Consider the following 20,077-nt stretch of genomic DNA (forward strand, 5'->3'; position numbering starts at 1 on the left):
GAATGCAGGGTTTGGGAGGAAAGAAGGGGGAACTGGGATTGGAATGTAAAAAATTAATTAAAAAACAAAAAATCAGAGTTCAGACTTTGATATTTCTCTACTAAAATGGAAAGAAACCATATAAGAAGATCTGAGTAACAGAACATATATTGTGATTATTAGTAGTGTTTCTAATAAATAGACTATATAAACTAACCATCTATCACTCTTCACAAAATTATCAATAACATAAAATTGTGGAAGTTATTGGGCTGGGAAATAATTACAAACTGCAAAAGAAAAACCACATGATCATCTCACTAGATGCTGAAAAAGCCTTTGACAAAATCCAACACCCCTTCATGATAAAGGTCGTGGAGAAGTCAGGCATAACAGGAACATACCTCAAAATAATATAAACAATATGCAGTAAACCAACAGCCAACATCAAACTAAATGGAGAGAAACTTAACATGATGCCTCTAAAATCAGGAACAAGATAAGACTGCCCACTCTCTCCATATCTCTTCAAAATTGTACTTGAAGTTCTAGCTAGAGTAACAAAACAACAAAAGGAGATCAAGGGGATACAAATTGGAAAAGAAGTCAAACTGTCACTATTTGCAGATGATATGACAGTTTACATAAGTGCCCAAAAAACTCTACCAGGGAACTCCTACAGCTGATAAACACCTTCAGCAAAGTGGCAGGATACAAGATTAACTCAAAAACATCAGTAGTCCTACTGTACACAGATGATAAATGGGCTAAGAAAGAAATTAGAGAAACATCACCCTTTACAATAGCCACAAGCAAAATAAAATATCTTGGGTAACACTAATCAAACAAGTGAAAGATCTGTATAGCAAGAACTTTGAGTCTTTAAAGAAAGAAATTAAAGAAGATACCAGAAAATGGAAAGATCTACAATGCTCTTGGATAGGTAGGATCAACAAATTAAAAATGGCAGTCTTACCAAAAGCAATCTACAGTTTCTATGTAATCCCCCATCAAAATAATAGCACAATTCTTCACAGACCTTGAAAGAACAATACTCAACTTTACATGGAGAAACAAAAGACCCAAGATAGCCAAAACAACCATGTACAATACAGGAACTTATAGAGGCATCACCATCCCTGACTTCAAGCTCTATTATAGAGCTATAGTCCTGAAAGCAGCTTGGTATTGGCACAAAAATAGACAGGTAGACCAATGGAATTGATTGAAAACCCTGATATTAACCCACATACCTATGAACCCACACCTAATTTTTGACAAAGAAGCTACAGTTATACAATGTAATAAAGAAAGCACTTTCAACAAATGGTGCTGGATGCTGACATGTAGAAGACTGCGGATAGATCCATGTCTATTGCCATGCACAAAACTTAAGTCCAAATGAATCAAAGACTTCAACATAAATCCAGTCACACTGAACCCATTAGAAGAGAAAGTGGGAAGTACCTTGAATGAATTGGTACAGGAGACTGCTTCCTGAACATAACAACAGTAGCATAGACACTGAGATGGACAATTAATTAATGGGACCTCCCGAAACTGAGGAGCTTCTGTAAGGCAAAGGACACAGTCAACAAGACAAAACGACAGCCCACATAATGGGAAAAGATATTCACCAACCCCACATCTGACAGAGGGCTGATCTACAAAATTTACAAAAACCTCAAGAAGCTAGTTTCCAAAACACCAAACAATCCAATTAAAAAGTGGGGTACAGAATTAAATAGAGAATTCTCAACAGAGGAATATGAAATGGCTGAAAGACACATAAGAAAGTGTTCAACATCGTCAGCCATCAGGGAAATGCAAATCATAACAACTCTGAGATACCATCTTACTCCAGTCAGAATGGCTAAAATCAAAAACACCAATGACAGTTTATGTTAGAGAGGATGTAGAGAAAGGGGAACACTCCTCCACTGCTGGTGGGAATGACAACTCATACAGCCACTTTGGAAATCAGTATGTTGATTCTTCAGGAAAATGGGAATCTACCACAAGATCTAGCAATTCCACTTAGGTATATACCCAAAAGAAGCACAATCATACAACAAGGACATATGTTCAACTATGTTCAGAGCAGCATTATTTGTAGTAGCCAGAACCTGGAAACAACCTAGATGCTCTCAACTGAAGAATGGTTAGAGAAAATGTGGTACATTTACACAATGGAGTACTACTCAGCGGGGGTGGGAGGGATGGGGACAAAAATCAATGGAATCTTGAAATTCGATGGCAAATGGATAGAACTAGAAGAAACCATTCTGAGTGAGGTAACCCAGTCACAAAAAGACAAACATGGTATGTACTCACTCATATGTGGATTTTAGACATAGAGCAAAGGATTACCAACCTATAACCCATACAGCCAGAGAAGCTAGGAAACAAGGAAGACCCTAAGAGAGACATACATGGTCCCCTGGAGAAGGGGAAAGAGACAAGATCTCCTGAGCAAATTGGGAGCATGGAGGGAGGGGAGAGGGAGCTAGGAGAATGACAAGAGAAGAAGAGGAGGGATGAGAAGGACATGAGGGAGCAGGAAGGTTGAGTCAGGGGAAGAATAGAGGAGAGCAAGATAAGAGATACCATAATACAGGGAGCCATTACAGGTTTAAAAAGAAATCAGGCACTAGGGAAATGTCCAGAGATCTACAAGGATGACACCAACTAACAACCTAAGCAACAGTGGAGAGGCTACCGTAAATGCCCTCCCCTGATAATGAGATTGATGACTAACTTATATGCCTTCATCTAGGAACTGATAGAAGCAGAAACAGACACCCACAGCTAAACACTGGGCTGAACTCCTGGAATCCAGCTACAGAGAGGGAGGAATGATGAGCAAAGGGTTCAAGACCTTTGAAACCCACAATACATCTGACCTGAACAAGGGGAGCTCATGGTCCCTAGACTGATAGCTGGGAAAACAGCATGGGACTGATCCAGACCCCATGAACGTGGGTGTCAGTGAGGAGGCCTCTGAAATCTATGGGGTCTCTTGTAGAAGATCAGTATTTATCCCTAGAATAGGAATGGACTTTGGGAGTACATTCCACATATATGGATACTCCTTGAGCCTAGACACACAGGGAAGGGTCTAGGCCCTATCCCAAAGTATATGACAGACTCTGAAGATCCCCCATGGAAGGCCTCACCCTCCTGGGGACGCACAAAAGGTATGGGATAGGTAGGGTGTTAGTTGAGGGGCAGGTGAGGAGGGGAGGGAAAGGGAACTGGGATTGACATGTAAAACAATCTTATTTCTCATTTAAATAAAAATAGAAAAAACTTTAAAAAGTAATAAGAATTAAGTAAAGTAGAAAATTGATTTTTTATGCATGAAGATTTTAAAAACATCACAATGATTTTCAATAAGAAGCTAAATTTCCTGAAAAGAGAATAGTTATCTTTTATAAAAATATAGTTTTAAGATTATAATTACAACAGTATATTATCTTTTAAAAAGCAAATAGGAAATGTATTAGTCTAACTTTGAAAAGAGTTAACAGTCTATAGACAAGGCTGTCACCAGTGTCACACAGACAGCAAATGAATCTAGGACTAGAAGTCAGCTGTTTTGACACCCAATCCAGTATTGGTTCCTATTACACAACTTGGTATACTGGAATAAAAAGTACACTGCTTTTGCAATCCTTCAGGCTTATGTTCAAATGTCAGCTTTACCACTTTCTATTTAGGTAACCTTGGGGAAAATACCTCTCTCTGAACTTTAGCTTCAAAATAAATAAATACCAAGTCTATAAATTATAAGGACAAAGCAACAATTAGTGGGGATACTTCTTTCTCTGACAGTTAAGAGAATCCCCTCTTAATTGGCTAACTTTTGAAATAGTCTAGAGGCTCAGCTCCATGCCACAGGTTTGCTGTCGGTTGGATGCTCAGTACATTTTTCCATGGTGATAAAATATTCCAACCTCCTGCATTTCCTTGAGCTTCTCATCTGCCTCACATCCTATCACTTTTCTCTCAGTCTCACTCTGTTCCATACATTTAGTGTATATAATGTGGTGATACTCTTTACTTCTTGAGTCATAGCTAGCTTTTCATGGCAAAATCTTTAGCTATACATTCAACCATGACCAGGTAGGCCTGGCTATACAATGCCTCTGCTATGACTTGAAGATGAAGGTCTCTGTTAGGCTTATGTTGAAAGACTGGTCTCTAGCTGGCAGCGCCATTTTGGGAAGTGCTGTTAACTGTAGAAGGTGGGCTTAACTGAAAGTCAGTCACTGGGGGAGCATTCTGGCAGTGTTGTGTCTTATTCCTGGATCTTTACCTCTCATCTCACTGCTTCCTTTCTGCCCTGACATGAACAGCTACCTCTTCCACAGCATGATCTCCTGCAGCCATGGTGTTCTGCTTATGATGTTCTGCTCCTGAATAAAGGAGCCAAGGGCTACACACTGAAACGGGCTCTAAGACAGTTTTTCTAGGTGGTAATTAAAAGAAAGGAACAAATACATCATCAATGTTTACATTATTTTCCCCCATGTATATCACCCTGAATTTAACAACTATATTACTCAGCTTGGGCAGCCAAAATAAAATACCACACACTTGTCAGCTTAAACAACAGAAATTCAGTGTTTTATTATAAGGGTCTTCTTTCTAGTTTGCAGATACCCACTTCCTGCTGTGTCCTCCCTGAAGAGGTGATGATGCTCTCTGTGTCATCATTTAACCATGATTAATACTTAGCAGCCTAATCTCTGCCACAGCCAAATAGGTTAGAGCTTCAAGATAGATTTGTAGAAGACACCAACATTCAATACAGAGCAACTCATCTGCCCCCTTTCTCTACACTCTCATGCAAGCTTTACAGATGTTCCAGCAGGTCATTCTTACCAAGTGGGCATTTCACTCTGGATGTTTTAGAGCACCTGAAAACAAACAAGACAGTTCTTAAAGATCACATCCAGAATCCCTGGGCACCTGGTCTCCGTCAGGGGAACTGTCTGCTTCTTTGACCTATGTCAAGGTTAACTAGCCAAAAAACTCCCTTGAAACTCTGGTATCCCCAAGGTTTGGGAGGAGGTCTTCTACATGACAGCATTGACCAAATGGCACTCTACTGGCACAATTTCACGCTGCCAGTCCAAGCAAGCCAGTCTCTTTGCTAGCCTTTGCTCAGCATCTGGAAATTCTGTAACTACTGAGAAGACTCAAATTCTGACCTAGGGAGAAGGTTTTCCTTCCAAGTTTACTTATTTCTGGAGTATTCTTTCAAATTTTAGTCTTTTCTTCATAGCTACTCCCTCACAGTGATAATTTTGTATAATACAATAGTGGACAAATACCATTAGACATTTGTTAAAAACCACAAATGTGTAACACCAAGAGTGGAATTTTAATGTGTATAAATATTTATATCTACCAATAGTGAGTAGTAATAACTTGTAAAACAGTTGTATCAAATACATCATGCTGCCAGATACTGGCAGTACAGGGAGACTGCATATGTAGGTATATGGGAACTCTGTGACAAGAGTTTTCTACATAACTCGGGCTGGTTTTGACCTAGCAATCCTGTGGTCTCAGCCTCCTGGGTGCTGAGATTATAGGCAAGCACAACCACACCCAGTTTAAATAGTGGATTATAGAATGGAAATAACATTAAAACAACCACTAACCAAATAAGATGCTATTTAGCATTAAAGATCTTTATTGGTGAAATGGACCTCATAGATCCTAATTCCATGACACTTCTGAAGTGATGAAATGATCTCCCTGAAAGGTTAAATGGTTTAATCATTGTCAAAGTGACTGACAGTGGCAGAGAACTCAATGTTTTATACATCCTACTTTATTTGAAAAGCACTTTTAAAGGCACAGTTAACATGCAATTATAAGGAAGCTTTTATGATTTCACTCTTGCAGACTTTACAGATACTTCTTTAAACTAGTGAAGAAAAGTTGGAAATGGCCCCAGTGTGAGACTGTCACCCACAGAAACAGAGAAAAACGTCACTCAAAGAAATAGATCAAATTCTTTTAAGTTCTCAGCCTCCAGGACCCCAGAGCTTTTGCCAGAGCAGGCTCCCAACCTGCCACTGGATCATACAATGCTCTTAAGAAATGGCTCTAGGTCTGTCAAGGTGTTTAAACAACAAAAATTAAAGTCAATAAATTTTCCCTACTATGAGGAAACTGTGACGCTCAAACAAGAAAGCAGATGAGTTAGTTTCATCAAGCCAGTGGGATGTATTTTTGTAAACTGAGATTATCAAGGAATGAAAATACATGGATATGTACACACCCATATACACACACCTATATAATGTTATATAGCTATGTTTATTAAAAATCTTAGATTTGGGATTTTATCTGTTTTTTATCCTTTAATAATTTTTAAGTAAAATATAACATTCTTAAAGTGAGAGCTTAAATATTAAGACATGATATTTGAAGTGGGTAGTAGAGAAACTACACTGACTCTATTAATAAATGTTAAAAAATTACTGAAAATGTATAGACAAGGGGTGGGAGAACACAGAAAGTTGTCAAAGATTTGTCAACTAGGGGAGACAGTTGTTCTTGATGGCTAATACAATATGTATTTTCTCACAAGAGAATTTCCAACTTAGTAATGTGTCAATTTAGAAAAAAGAAAATCCACTATAAGTGTTTAAAACAGAATATATGTTCATTCTAACTTCATTGCTTTAGATGGGCAGCATGTTGTGCTTTCAGAGTGACTCAAACAGGAAGAACAGAGTCAGTGGTAACTGAAAATATAAAGGGTAATTACCATATTGTGCCGTGGAGGAAAAGTTGTTTCATCTTGAAGTGTTTCATCATTAAGGAAGATTCCCCTGATTCCAACCAAACCCATTTCCACTTCTTCCTAAGCATGTAGCTGGAGTACATTTCTCAATTCCTTGTACTTAGAGATAGCTATATTACTAAATTTAGAAGGTATACTATAAATGGATGGAATATGTGTCATTATCAGGCCTGATCCACAAAACATCCTTATCTATGTTTCTCCTGTTTTCTTAACCTTGTACCCGTGTACGATGTCAGCATTCTGATTAATCTTGGAAGCTACTAGTTAAAGCTCATCTTGCACTCTGGGTCTCTGAATATGCAAGACAGAAACATGGAGAAGCCTTGTTACCCATATACCTACTTATGAAGAAGGGTTACATAAATAAGTTTTACTGACTTAACTCACTGAAACTTGAAGGTGTAATTGCTATTGCAAACTAGCCTACCCTATACAATGGTATTAAAAGATTGTACTGAGTATTAACTTGAAAATGGGGTCTTAGAGATGATGTGAATGTCTTAATGGGAAACAAAATGAAAGCATATTGTCAGATAACTTAATCAAGTGTTTATTTATGAAGAAGAGTACTGTGGAATAGAATATTTAACTAAATGTGTTACATTTGTTTGTTTGCAGAATAATTGTTTAACTATGCAAAGATGTGTTACACTTGTTTAACTATGTAAAGATGTGTTACTGTTTCACCTTGCTTGCCTAAGCACCTGATTGGTCTAATAAAATTTGAAACAGCCTATAGCTAGGCAGAGGAGGGATAAGTGGGGCTGGTGGGCAGAGATAAAATGGGAGTCAGTCAGCCAGCCATGATTTAGGGGCTGAGGTCTGAGAAAGCATGCTACAGAAGAGCACATCTCAAGGAAAAGAAAATCTTCCTGGAATGTGCATTAGTCTTGAAGGGGAGCTTATTCAAGGATTTCGTATTGGTCTAAATTAAAATGTTTACATTTTAACAATTTTATTTACCTTTAGAATGTCAACCTATCCCCAAGAATCCAACATACTTAAAAAACTAATATAGTTTCTTATCATTTACTAACCAAATTTTGGTAAATGATGATGATACACTGTCCACCTGTTTCTAATTTCACCTGGCATTTATATATAGCAGTTCTAAGCCACTAATGTTAACAAAAGTGGCTATGCACTGATTCTATATTGATTACCACCTTGCCAGTAGCAACTTGTAGGCATTCCTACTCAACTCTCAAAGAGGACTTCTATACACAACTCATGGTCTTCCTCACCACCCCACATCACGTCAGAAATAACTCCAGTGTTCAAATAGAGTACTCATTTAGTAAAGCCTCCAGGCTCACTGATATCCTAACATCAAGACATAGGTGCAGGACTTGCTAAGTACCCTGTATCACCCTGTAGCTGGAGTAGCTCTAACTCCTGATGTATCCACAGAGTTGACAGAAAATGCAAATATGTAAATTGTGATCTTCTCTCACTAGCTTCACAGGGAAAATTCTCTCCTGTGGAACGAGAAGAAAGGAAGCAAGGTGAGAAGTAGGCAAACCTACTTGTGAAGAAGTAATAAGTTGAGAAAATTTATATCTGATAGATAATTTCTACCATAAAAACGAAGAGAGGCCATGTGCCTGTATTAAGAAGAGTTGAGAGTCTCACCAGAATGTTGGGTGGCACATGCTCCAGTTTCTCAGAAGTTTGGACAACATGGACTCCATCTACTTGATCCTTGACTTGTCTGCTTCTCTACCTTGCCTTCGGGCCCCTTTCTTCTTCCCTTTCTGGTCTTTTTTTTTTTTTTTTTTTTTCCCCCAGTCAAGACTTGTTCTGTGAAGAGACACCATCACCATGGCAACTCTTATATAGGAAAGCATTTAATCGGGGCTGGCTTACAGTTCAGAGGTTTAGTCCATTGTCCTCATGGAGGGAAGGATGGCAGCATGCAGGCAGACATGGTGCTAGAGAGGTAGCTAAGCATTCTACATCTGGATTAGCAGGTAGCAGTTAGAAAGAATGATACTGGGTCTGGCTTGAGCATCTGAAACCTTAAAGCCCACCCCAGTGACATACCTCCTCCAACAAGGCCACTCCCCTTGGGCCTATGGAGGTCATTTTCATTCAAACCACCACACTAGAGAAGTACTACCAGGGGCTTCACCCCTAACTTTAGAAAGAATTCCTAGAGTAAGAGAAATATGAGTCCTCACCTGACAATAAAATGCCAAACTATTTTCTGAATGTGTACAACTATAGCCAGTGTAGACTTCTTGCTCCACATCAGTGCTGACAGATGGTATCATTTATATTTGGTCATTCTAATTGGTAAGAAAGAATTCCTCAATGCAGTTACAATTTGTATTTCTCTATTATTAGTGGTGGTGAAAAGCTTTTTGTGTGTTTGTCAGCCTCTTGAACATGTTGCTTTAATTTACCTGCTCACTTTGCTAGTCTCCTTCTGCAGTCTTCTCGTACTAATCTGTAGCCCGTCACTAAATACTCTGCATACTTATTTCTGCCGAATGCTGTGTTACATCTTCTGCCGCCCCAAGACTTCTTTGTCTACTTCCCCTTCTAGATTTTACTTTTGTTTTGAAAATCAGTACTAAGACACATTCAGACCCTAATAACTTGAACTAACAGGATTCTGATCATGTTATAAGGAAGAGAATTTTATTTTTGTTTGCCATAGAGTATTTTAATAGTCCTTTAAGCTTGCATAAAAGTATTGTTCCATATTTAGGACAGACCTTGTTTTACTCTCTTCCTTAATCTCCTATTAACAGTGTGCATATGGATAAAACAATTCACATTATATTGTCAGATGTGTAGGAGAATGGAAAAAGTTTAGATGGCCATATTTGAGTACAATGAATTGATGCAAGTAGCTTCTATCACAGCCTTTTCAGGGAACAGAATAATACAAAAATCTTACCTAGTCAATATTCAGTATCAACTCAACAGATATTGTAATAAGGCAGAAAACAATAGAATTATTAAAAATTCTTGTATATTGTGGTGGTTTGAAAGGAAAAGGCCCCCAAGGAAGTGGAGCTATAAGGAAGTGTGGCTTTGTTGGTGAAGAAAGTAGCTAACTTTTGTCCATGTCTAAAGAAACTACATAAGGCTGAAGAGAAGAGTTTTGAATTAATTCCGTTGGCAGAAGAAATCTCAAAACAGCCTAGAATGGACTCTATTGTGTGGTTTGTATTGGTAATTCTAATGAAGATTTATAATGAAAAGCAGCAAGATGAGCCATTATATGCTGGAAGTATGTAATCTGCTTTTTTATTTTGATTTTTACAGGGGGATTGCAGTTAAGACACATTGCCATGTGTCTCAGAAGAGACTTTGGACTTTGAAACAAGTTTGAGACTGTTATAGACTATGGGGACTTTTGAAGTTGATCTTTTATAATGATTTCATTATAAAATGAAAATTTTGAGGAGAAAAAGATCATTAGGAAGTGGAATGCAGCAAAATATGTATTCAAGTAAATAAATGGATTAAGAAATGGACTAAAGGGTGATGACCTCAGGACAAGATCCCACCCAGCTAAATTTCCAAAACTTAGTTTGTGAAAAAGAACTAAAGAACAGCTTAGAAGCATGTGTGTTGGGGGCACACTTTTAATCCCAGAACTGGGAAGACAGAGGCTGGCAGATCTCTGAGTTTGAGGCCAGCATGATCAACAGAGCAAGTTTTAGGACAGCCAAGTTTAGGCTATTAAAGACAGAAAGCTACTTAAGATGTAATTGAACAAGGAGGGCAAGTTCTACCCCCAGCAAGCAGCAAAACTTGACGGCTTTGTCCTCATGGTTTTGGCTTTAGATTTAAAGACAGAAGAAAGGAGTTACAGAATAAAGTTGCTGAGGCCAGCTTGTGACAGGGGTGACCCTGAATGGAGGTTTAGTAGAGAGACCACTGCATGAAGCTGATAAGTTGAAGCCTGGATTGCTTTGGGGAGCCTAAGATGTGAGAGATGCCAGAGCTGTAGAATACCTGAGAGCTGCTAACAGGGAGTAGAACCAGTTAAAAAGAAAGAAGCGTGTTGCAATCAACAAAGGTGAACAGAATTGGAGATCTGAAGAGTGTTTTGACATCACACATAGAGATTCAGCATTTGGTGTTTGCCCAGGTGCTAATTTTCAGTCTTGCTCCCTTCCCTGAAATTTGGAATGGTTATATACATTCTGTGCCATTATATGCTGGAAGTATGTAATCTGCTTTTTTATTTTGATTTTTACAGGGGGATTGCAGTTAAGACACATTGCCATGTGTCTCAGAAGAGACTTTGGACTTTGAAACAAGTTTGAGACTGTTATAGACTATGGGGACTTTTGAAGTTGATCTGAATGGAATGTGGTGGTTTGAAAGAAATAGCCTCCAAAGGGAGTGCCACTATTATGTGCATCCTTGTTGGAAGAAGTGTGTCACTGTGGGGGGTGGACTTTGAGGTTTGTTTTGCTAAGCTTCCCTCAGTATGTCTGTCAGTGGACTTCATCTTGCCTGTGTGTCTGCTTGCATGCCACAATGCTCCATCATGAAGATAATGGACTGAACCTTAGAAACTGTAGGTGAGACACCCCAAATAAGTGTTTTCTCCACAAAAGTTGCTATGGTCATGGTGTCTCTTCACAGCAATAAAAACCCTAACTAAGACATACATACAAGTTCAACCTTAGACACTTGTGAGGGTATAAGAAAGAGTATGTGTTCTATACTCTAAAATATCCACATTTTTAGACTATATAATAAATACATCGATACATCATAGAATACAGGGGTATAAACTGAAGTTTTACCACAGAAAAAAAGGCACACCTATGTTGAAGACTCCAAGGCTGACAAATTAGCAATTTCTGATTGTGGAGAGTTGGAATGTCACAAATCCAGAGCCAAATGATCCTGAGCTTACTTTGCAATAACTATTAATTACCTCCCTACTTCTGAACTATGATTCTGTGACTATCACTTGAAATTTTGAGAGATGTATTAACTTAATTGATCATCAGCTTCCTTTCACCAACCCACAAGCAATGAATGTCACTGAATAACATGTAAAATCTACAGCATAGATTTCTGCACTTTGCTAAACTCCACCTACCTGGTGTTTCCACCAAACTATTTGAAAAGCACCTTTCCTTTGTTCTGCAACAACAAAAATTTCATGAAGTTTCATTAATGAAACCACTACCATGTAAGAACATGTTATCTGTTCCCCTAGAGTCCTGAATACCCTATCTTATTCCCTTGGAGGTGAGGGTTCTTTTTACATCCACAGCCAGCCAGCCAGCCTTCTGTGGTAGCCACCACTGCTACTGCTTCCTTTCTTAAGTACCATCTTCCATTGGCTTTCATGACCCTCTTGGCTTTCTTTCCTGTGTCTGGACCTTACTTCTCCTATCTTCAGAGCACTACTGGTCAGTTCTTTTAGTCACTGATGCTCACAGGGCTTTCCCCTTAAGCTGTTTTGTTGTTCCCATATTATAAAACACACCATCCACTCTTATGATTTTTAATACTTATTTCCAACTTTATGTCTATCACTCAGAGAGCTCTCAGGAGAGTCTTACCTAAGTATCAAACTGGAAAATTTCTTTCATCATTACCCTCATCGAACTCTTTAATATTTTTTTAAATTTTATTTTATTGATGTTGATACTGGGGTTTGAACTCAGGGCCTCCTAGGTGCTAGGCAAGTACCTTGCCAATATTACCCACCAGCCTTCATTTCCCTCTTTAATACTTCCTACTCACAAAACAGAGATCTTAGTACTATATCCATGAAATTAAAAACAACAAAAAATGTTTGGTACAATAGTTTAAAAAATATTATCACTTAGGGCTGTAGGCACAAATCAATAACAGAAGATGTAATTTTCCTGCTTAAGGTCCTAGGTTCAATCTCTAACATCATTAAAATAAATTAAATAAACTCAGAAACAATTATTTACAGTCTATGTTTACTACCACAAATGATCGTCTCTAGAAACCATTACCTTTTAGCTTATGAAAGACAATTAACATGTGTATTTTTAAGAGAAAAAATAGGTGAGGGGACTGTCACTGTTTCAATCTGAAATGTCCCCCATGTGCTTCTGTTTTGAAGCCTTATTCCCCAGTTGGTGGTGCTCTTTAAGGAACCCTAGGAACCTTTATGAGGTGAGGTCTAGTGTGTATTTGAGGGTGACACTGAAGAGAGCCTATGAAGGCTTCCTCCTGGCTCTGTTTTGTGGTTCACCATGAGGTCAACTGTGTCCATGTTTCTGAACTGTGAACTGAGCTGCTCTGCATGCCTTCTCTGCCATAATAGGGTGAAAACTTTCAAAACTTTCAGCCACAATAAATCTTTGCTAGCGTAAGTTTATTTTGTGTCAGATTATATGATCAAAGTGATGCAGCAGTAACTAATTAGGGATGAAAGGAGTCACTTGCTGACAGAATGACTCAATTGATAGCTATTATGAGCCAGGTGGTCAACAGTCTCAATACATAATTTTACATGTACAACATCTCAAAGTAAGGAAAACATAAAAGCATTTGATTAAACACTATACACTAAGGACATATACAAAGAAGACCACTTTATCATACACTTAGAGTGATGAAAGAAATAAATGTATACATTTTGTATCTGCTATTGCAAGAAAAACTATAATTATTCTGTTCACACCTGTTCATGCTATTATAACTTAAGTTTCTAGTCATTAGTCCTCACAGCAACATGGTACAGCATTCAATTTGTCTGCTCAGGGGCCTGGGTTTATTCTCTAGAATCACCAAAAAAACATAGTATACTATGAACAACAGCCACTGTCAACTTTCATAGGGTGATAGGCAATGGATTTTAATTTTCATTAACATTTATATACAAAATAGTCCCCCAAATTAAGGCCTACAAAACTTAGAAGTGACTCTGAAAACTTAAACGGCTTTTCATGGAAGATTAGAGCAAAATGTCCAAATATAGTGTGGTGTTTTGAAAGAAAATGGCCCCTAAAGGGAGTGGCACTATTAGGAGGTTATTGTGATCTTGTTATAGGAAGCGTGTCACTATGGAGACAGGCTTTGAGGTCTCATATATGCTCAAGCCATGCCCCATGAGACAGTTCACTTCCTATTGCCTGCAGGATGTAGGATTTTTCAGGTACTTCTCTAACACCATGTCTGTCTGCATGCCACCATGTCCCACCATGATGATAATGTACTGCACCTCTGAATTGTAAGCAAGTCACCCCAATTAAATGTTACTGTGGTCATGGTGTCTCTTCACAGCAATAGAGACCCTAATTAAGGCACAGAGTTCTAAGTCTTACAAAAACAATGTGGCCTTTCATAAATTATGCCTCAATGCTTCCAAAAAAAAAAAAAAAAAAAAAAGCTCTGAACATGAGACCCTATGACAGAAAACCTTAGAAAATAACATGAATGCAGGTTCAAAACATTGAGATACTCCCCCCCCCCCGGCTTTTAGAGACAGGGTTTGGAGTCTGTCCTGGCACTCTCTCTATAGACCAGGATGGCCTCGAACTCACATAGATCCACTTGTCTTTGCCTCCCAAGTGCTGGGATCAAAGTTGTGCACCACCACCGCCAGGCTCAAGATCCTTTTTTGTAAGATTACCCAGGGTTATAATGTAATTTACCATTTCATGTTCATCACTAATCACAACATTTTATTTTTAGAATATTCCTTTAAATATTGCTACATCTGGAGGTGAGGGTCAGCAAGAATGACTACAGGCCAAATAGTAGCTGTCTCTCATCTACTGGTAAAACCTGACTTACACATCAGCATGAAATTTCCACACTCTGTGCTTTCCAACGGTGGTGCTGGGTGTTTGTTAGATACAGGAAAAAAAAAAAATGATTTGAATTTTCCAAAGAAGTGATTTAGGATAGTGTAACCTCAAACGGAGATAGAAACTGGACGTTGTTTCTTCTTGAAATGTTTGCCTTAGCTTAATAAATTAAAAGTGAAAGAAGAAAAGTCTATAAAGATGATAAATTAACTCAATTTAATCTTTCTACAAAGCATGTGTGTGAGTTACTTTTCTGTGATGGGGCACTTTGACAAAAAGCAACTTAGAGGAGAAAGGGGGCTAATTAGGCTTAAGGCTCCAAAGAGGTTACAGTCCATCACTGTGGGAAAGGCATGTAGCAGAAGCAGCAGGCTAATCTAGCAGGAAGAAGGGTGATCACACTTCATTTGCTCACAGTAAGTAGAGGGAGAACAGATAGTAGGGCCAGCTTACAAAACTCAAAGCCTGTCCAGGAGACATATTTCCTCCAGCAAGGCTCTACCTCCTACAGATTCTATAACCTTCCCAAATAATGCTTCCAGCTGGGGACCAACCATTCAAACAAATGAGGCTGCTAAGGATATTTCATATTCAAACTGAAATATATATACACAAATATATTTTGTATATATATGACATATATATATATTTGTGTATATATATGTCAATACATGACACATAAATACATAAATGAAACAAGGTATAGGGTTAACGTAATTGGTTTTTTTTTTTGTTTTTTTTTTTTATGGTTTTTCGAGGCAGGGTTTCTCCATAGCTTTGGAGACTATCCTGGAACTAGTTCTTGCAGACCAGGCTGGCCTCGAACTCACAGAGATCCTCCTGCCTCTGCCTCCCAAGTGCTGGGATTAAAGGCGTGTGCCACCAACGCCCAGCTAACATAATTGTTTTATGACTCCAATTGTCCACTTTAACCTTTAGGTAGAGTATCATTCATTTCTTTAAAATTATTAAAGATAAATTATATAATCAATGTCTAAAAGGGTGGCTACATTTTTCTTAAAACAACCCACCCTGTGGTGATTAATATTGGTTGTCAACTTGACAGGATCTAAAATCACCTAGGAGACAAACCTCTAAGCATGTCCACTAGGGAGTTTCTAGACTGGATAACTGGTGTGGAAAAAACCCACCCCAACTGTGGATGACACCATTCCATGCACTGGACTGAATAAAAATCAGTGAGCTGAGCAGGAGCCTTCATCTCTCTCCACTTCCTGATTGTGGCTGCAGTATGACCAGCTACCTCACATTTCTGTTGCCAAAACTTCTCCACCATGAAGATCTGCTCCATGACACTGTGAGCCAAGACGAGACTTTGCTTCCTTCAGTTGCCTCTGTCAGGTGGCCCATCACAACAACTAAGAGGTAACTAACACAAACCCCAAATCTGGCAGGATTTTGCAGAACAAATACTTCTTTCAGGTTGTATGCCAAACCTAGATTTCGAAAATTGAGTGTATCTTTGTAGTCATGCTGAAGGCTGGTTATAATGCTCTGTGTATGCTTTTTCTTTTCTTTTTTTAAAAATTAAATTAGCATTAGAATTCAGTTAGGATTAACTCAGACCCATAGCAGTTCCAGAAAAGAAAAAGAACTGAAATGGTATAAGAAACATTACCAGAGACTTTCAAACATGAATTTCCATAATGAAAGGCCTTTAAGTATCTAGCACAAGCAATGAAAAAAAATGTTCAAGCCAAAGCTCATTATGGTGAAAATTCCAATATTGAAATAATAAAAAGATAATAACATGTTTTACAGAAGGAAAAAATATCACACAAAAAAGGTGTGACAACTATAATGTTGAGTCAGAGACTCTGGCAAGGGTAAGACAAAGGACTTTAATTTAATCATTTTACTTCTAAAGCAATACACAGAAAATTGTATACAAATGAAGGAATAATAATGTAAGTAAATAAATACAGATAATAAAGGAACTAAGGAGATTATTTAGTGGTAGAGCACTGGTGTGGCATTCATGATGCCCTGGACTTGATCACTAGTAACATTAAAAAAACAAAAACAAAAACAAAAAAACCAAAAACCATGAAATATGAACAAAGGCAAAATAAATTTACTAACTACTTACTACACACCAGGTGTTCCATTCTGTTCCAAGTATATTAACTTATTTAATCCCCATAGCACCCTTTGAGCCTGTCAGCCTCTTTTGCAGATGAAGGAACAGGCACTGAGACATATATACTTAATCTATAATGGCACCACTAGTAAGTGTCCAAGTCAGATGTCTAGCTTTCTGAGCATAGTCATGTAACTTTGTGACGAGGTCTCTCAAATCTAAAGATAAAGTCAAGTTTTAAAAAAAAGGAAAGAAAACACTATTTACATGTTCTCTACCATGTTAATGTTTCCAGACCAACTACAGTTGATAAAGTTCTTGCATGATAAATCAAGACACAAATGTCATGCTATTCTCCTAAGGCACAAAATAGCACATGTATGTGGGGGACTGAAGGTTGAGAGTGTTTGCCAGTATCTTATTTCTTTTTTGGGTAAAAGTACTTTACACGGTGCATTTATGATATAGCACTAAACGAAGGTGCTTGGCGTAGATTCCCTAACCTGAATGCACAGCCAACCTTCACCCAAAACATACAAAAAGAGAGTTCTATCCTTGTATCTGAACACTACTGTGTACTTACAAACAGCATAAACAATATAAAATTTTAATAAGGTTAGTAAGGGCATAGATGCCATTTTCCTAAATTATTTTCACCTAACCTAGTCTTCTATTCTTTTAGCCTCGGAGTGGAAATATTCTCTAGGCCAATTTTCTAAGTCATTTACGTGACAATCAAATACACAGCTGTGACAAAAAGCACCACAGCCCTTACTCTTGCCTCACCTTATATCACAAACTACATTACAGTCCAACATTTTCATGTGGTGCTTCTGCAGGAGTTGGCTTCACTCATAGTTTACCACCTTTCCTGTCCTTCGTTCTGGTTTGTTTTGCCACCGACTTCAGGGATTCAGGTTTTAATGAAAGAGAGAAATGGACTACTTTTGAACAATTTCCCCTTTCTTTTTCCAGCTTGGCAACATCTTTCTTGGGGTTTCCATACAGTAAGGCGGCAGGTTTTGATCTAAAGGCACACTTCAAAACTCGGCCTGCACTTGCTTCTCATATCATTCTCTCTAGCCTCGCCCAGTCAGTCTCGTTCGTTCTCTGACTCGCGCGCCCCTCCATTTGTTCTTCGTCTTTATGTCCGTCAAGTCCTTTACTTGTGACTCTCGTGTGTGGTGAGCGGGGTGTCTAGTTTGCTATCTGGTTGCTCGCTGCTCGCTGCAGCAACCTCTACGGTCCTCCTGATGCATCAATGACAGCATCATCCACATCCTCCCAGCATCCCTGTGAACGGGGACGCCTGGCGTCGATCCGTGTCGCTCGGTGGAGGTTGCCCCCTAGCAGTTAAAGAGTTCACAGTGCTCCACAACCTTCAGTGTCAAGGGTGTCACCACCGTGACCCCCGCCCGAGCCCTCCCGGAGCAGGCGGGACACCTGGCAGCCCAGCCCTCTGGCGTCACCTGCTTAGGGGCGCACTTACCGTCTCCTTAGCAGCAGCCACCGGGATGGGTAGCAGCCCCCGGGCCCGGGCTGGGTCCTCGGGTTCTGGGACCGCCAGCTCCGAGGGGTCTGCTCTGGGGTCCCCGTACAGCTGGTAGCACACGAGGCCAACCAGCCCCCCGCCCGCCGCCGCGGCGATGCTCAGCTCACTCCAGCGCCGCCGCCGCCACGCCGCCTCAGCCACGGCCCCCTCGTCGTCCTCGCGACAGGAGAAGGGCCGGCCCGACAGCCCCGGAGCCGTCCCCGCAGGCCGCCCCCACGGGGACAGGAAGGGCTGCTGAGGGCCGAGAGGCGGCGATAGCCGAGGCGGTGGCCATAGGAGCCTCCGGAGCGCAGCCATAGCGGGAGCCGCGGCGGGAGCTGAGGGGAGGGGGGACGGGCGACGGGGACGGGAGGAGCGGTGCTGAAACCTCGCGAGAAGTCAGTGCGGTGCGAGCCCATGGTGCGGCCGAGCGCCCGCAGCCGCCGCCAGGGGCCTTTCCGGAGCGGCTTTGGGGATGCCGGGGTCACCGCGGGGAGAGCTATGGAGCCGCAGAAAGGCCGGACTGAACCCCGTCGCGCCAGCCCAGCTCAGGCACTCAGTCGTCGTAGATAACGGCCCCCGCAGCCCGCGGCACCTGGCGAGGGAACCCACGGGGAACCGCTCGTCGGCGGAACTCCGGGAGCGGAGGCTGCGGGGCTACCCGGCGCCCCTCCCAGAGACGCCCGGCTCCCAGCCGCCGCGCCTCCTCCCCTGACCCCCTGGGAATAACTTGTGGATGTGTCTTCACGTGCACAGCGAAACACATTAAGAAAGGTGCAGAGGTTTGCTTCACGTCATAAGGCCTCCAGTTCCGAATTAAAAATAGGTGTTTCGACTGCATGGTGATGGTTTCTGGACTCCGGGCAAGGGCAGGCTAATGATTTATAGTTAGCGTTAATATGTTTCGGGAGCACTAGTATACCTGATACTACTCGGTCCAATAACACTGTCGAGTATGTGAAACAACGGATTTTTCAGAATTCTTAAGGCTCGGCTGGTATAACTCAGACAACTGCAGTGTACCCTCATTATTTTTGCACACGTTATACTGTGTGTGTGTGCGCACATTGTCAATGTCAGCCTTACGACTGAGTTACGTTTGCTCTGCTCTTCATGTAGGATGGTGTCAGGAACCCCTGGAACATTTCAGATGTAGGATAGACAATAAGGTCCAGTAGTTTCAATCAGTCCGTTATGATTCTTGTTAAAAACTAAGGACTTTTGGAGGCAACCAAAATGGGGTTTTCTAGCCTAAAACCTGCTATTTGTGTTCCTCATCCGCAAGTAATCTATCACATATTCTGTACGTTTTGCTTTAATATAGGCTCATAGAACTTTATTTCCTTAAAGCTAATAAAAATGGTAAAAAAGTGTCTGTGACATATAAGGACAATATCTATTTTAGGATATTATTGCTTTTCCACTTAAGCCTGTTTATACCAACAGGAAGACTTGTGGCAACTCCTTACTTTGCCAGAATTTTTTTCTCGGTGCTTGTCGTCTTTGAAATCTGACATTTTTCAGATTTCCCAAAGCAGGTACTTCCTGAAGTATATGTACTTTATGTATACATGTACATAGTGCTGTGTGTATCAGTTCCTCTAAACTTGTCTTCTTTGAACTGAACGCAATTTCCGGATGTTTTTGTAATTTTTCCAACATGAACTATTATTAGAAATCTTGGACAGGCTAGATTTTTATTGCTGGCATGTTAAAAGCTAAGACACTATTTAAGTGAGATGGGAAAAAAACATATACTGTCATCCAAAGAGGGAAAAAATGAATTAGTCAAGATGACATTATATGTATGGGCTTATGCCCATAGTTACCTATTTTCTCCAGTTTTAACAAATTTATAGGTC

General features: G+C 40.0%; 1 protein-coding gene across 2 annotated transcripts in view; it reads right to left on the reverse strand.

The window, feature by feature from the left end:
• The window catches only part of Micu3 (mitochondrial calcium uptake family member 3), a 79,700-nt gene extending 61,118 nt beyond the window's left edge, over positions 1 to 18,582 (reverse strand). For both annotated transcript variants that reach the window (XM_027391220.2, XM_027391219.2), the window contains exon 1: positions 18,174 to 18,582. In XM_027391220.2, coding sequence (XP_027247021.1) covers positions 18,174 to 18,533 — 360 coding nt within the window. In that variant the 5' untranslated portion in view covers positions 18,534 to 18,582. The remainder of the gene's footprint in view (positions 1 to 18,173) is intronic.
• Positions 18,583 to 20,077: the final 1,495 nt, after the last annotated feature.

The sequence above is a fragment of the Cricetulus griseus genome, assembly GCF_003668045.3.
Source record: "Cricetulus griseus strain 17A/GY chromosome 1 unlocalized genomic scaffold, alternate assembly CriGri-PICRH-1.0 chr1_1, whole genome shotgun sequence".
Lineage (NCBI taxonomy): Eukaryota > Metazoa > Chordata > Mammalia > Rodentia > Cricetidae > Cricetulus > Cricetulus griseus.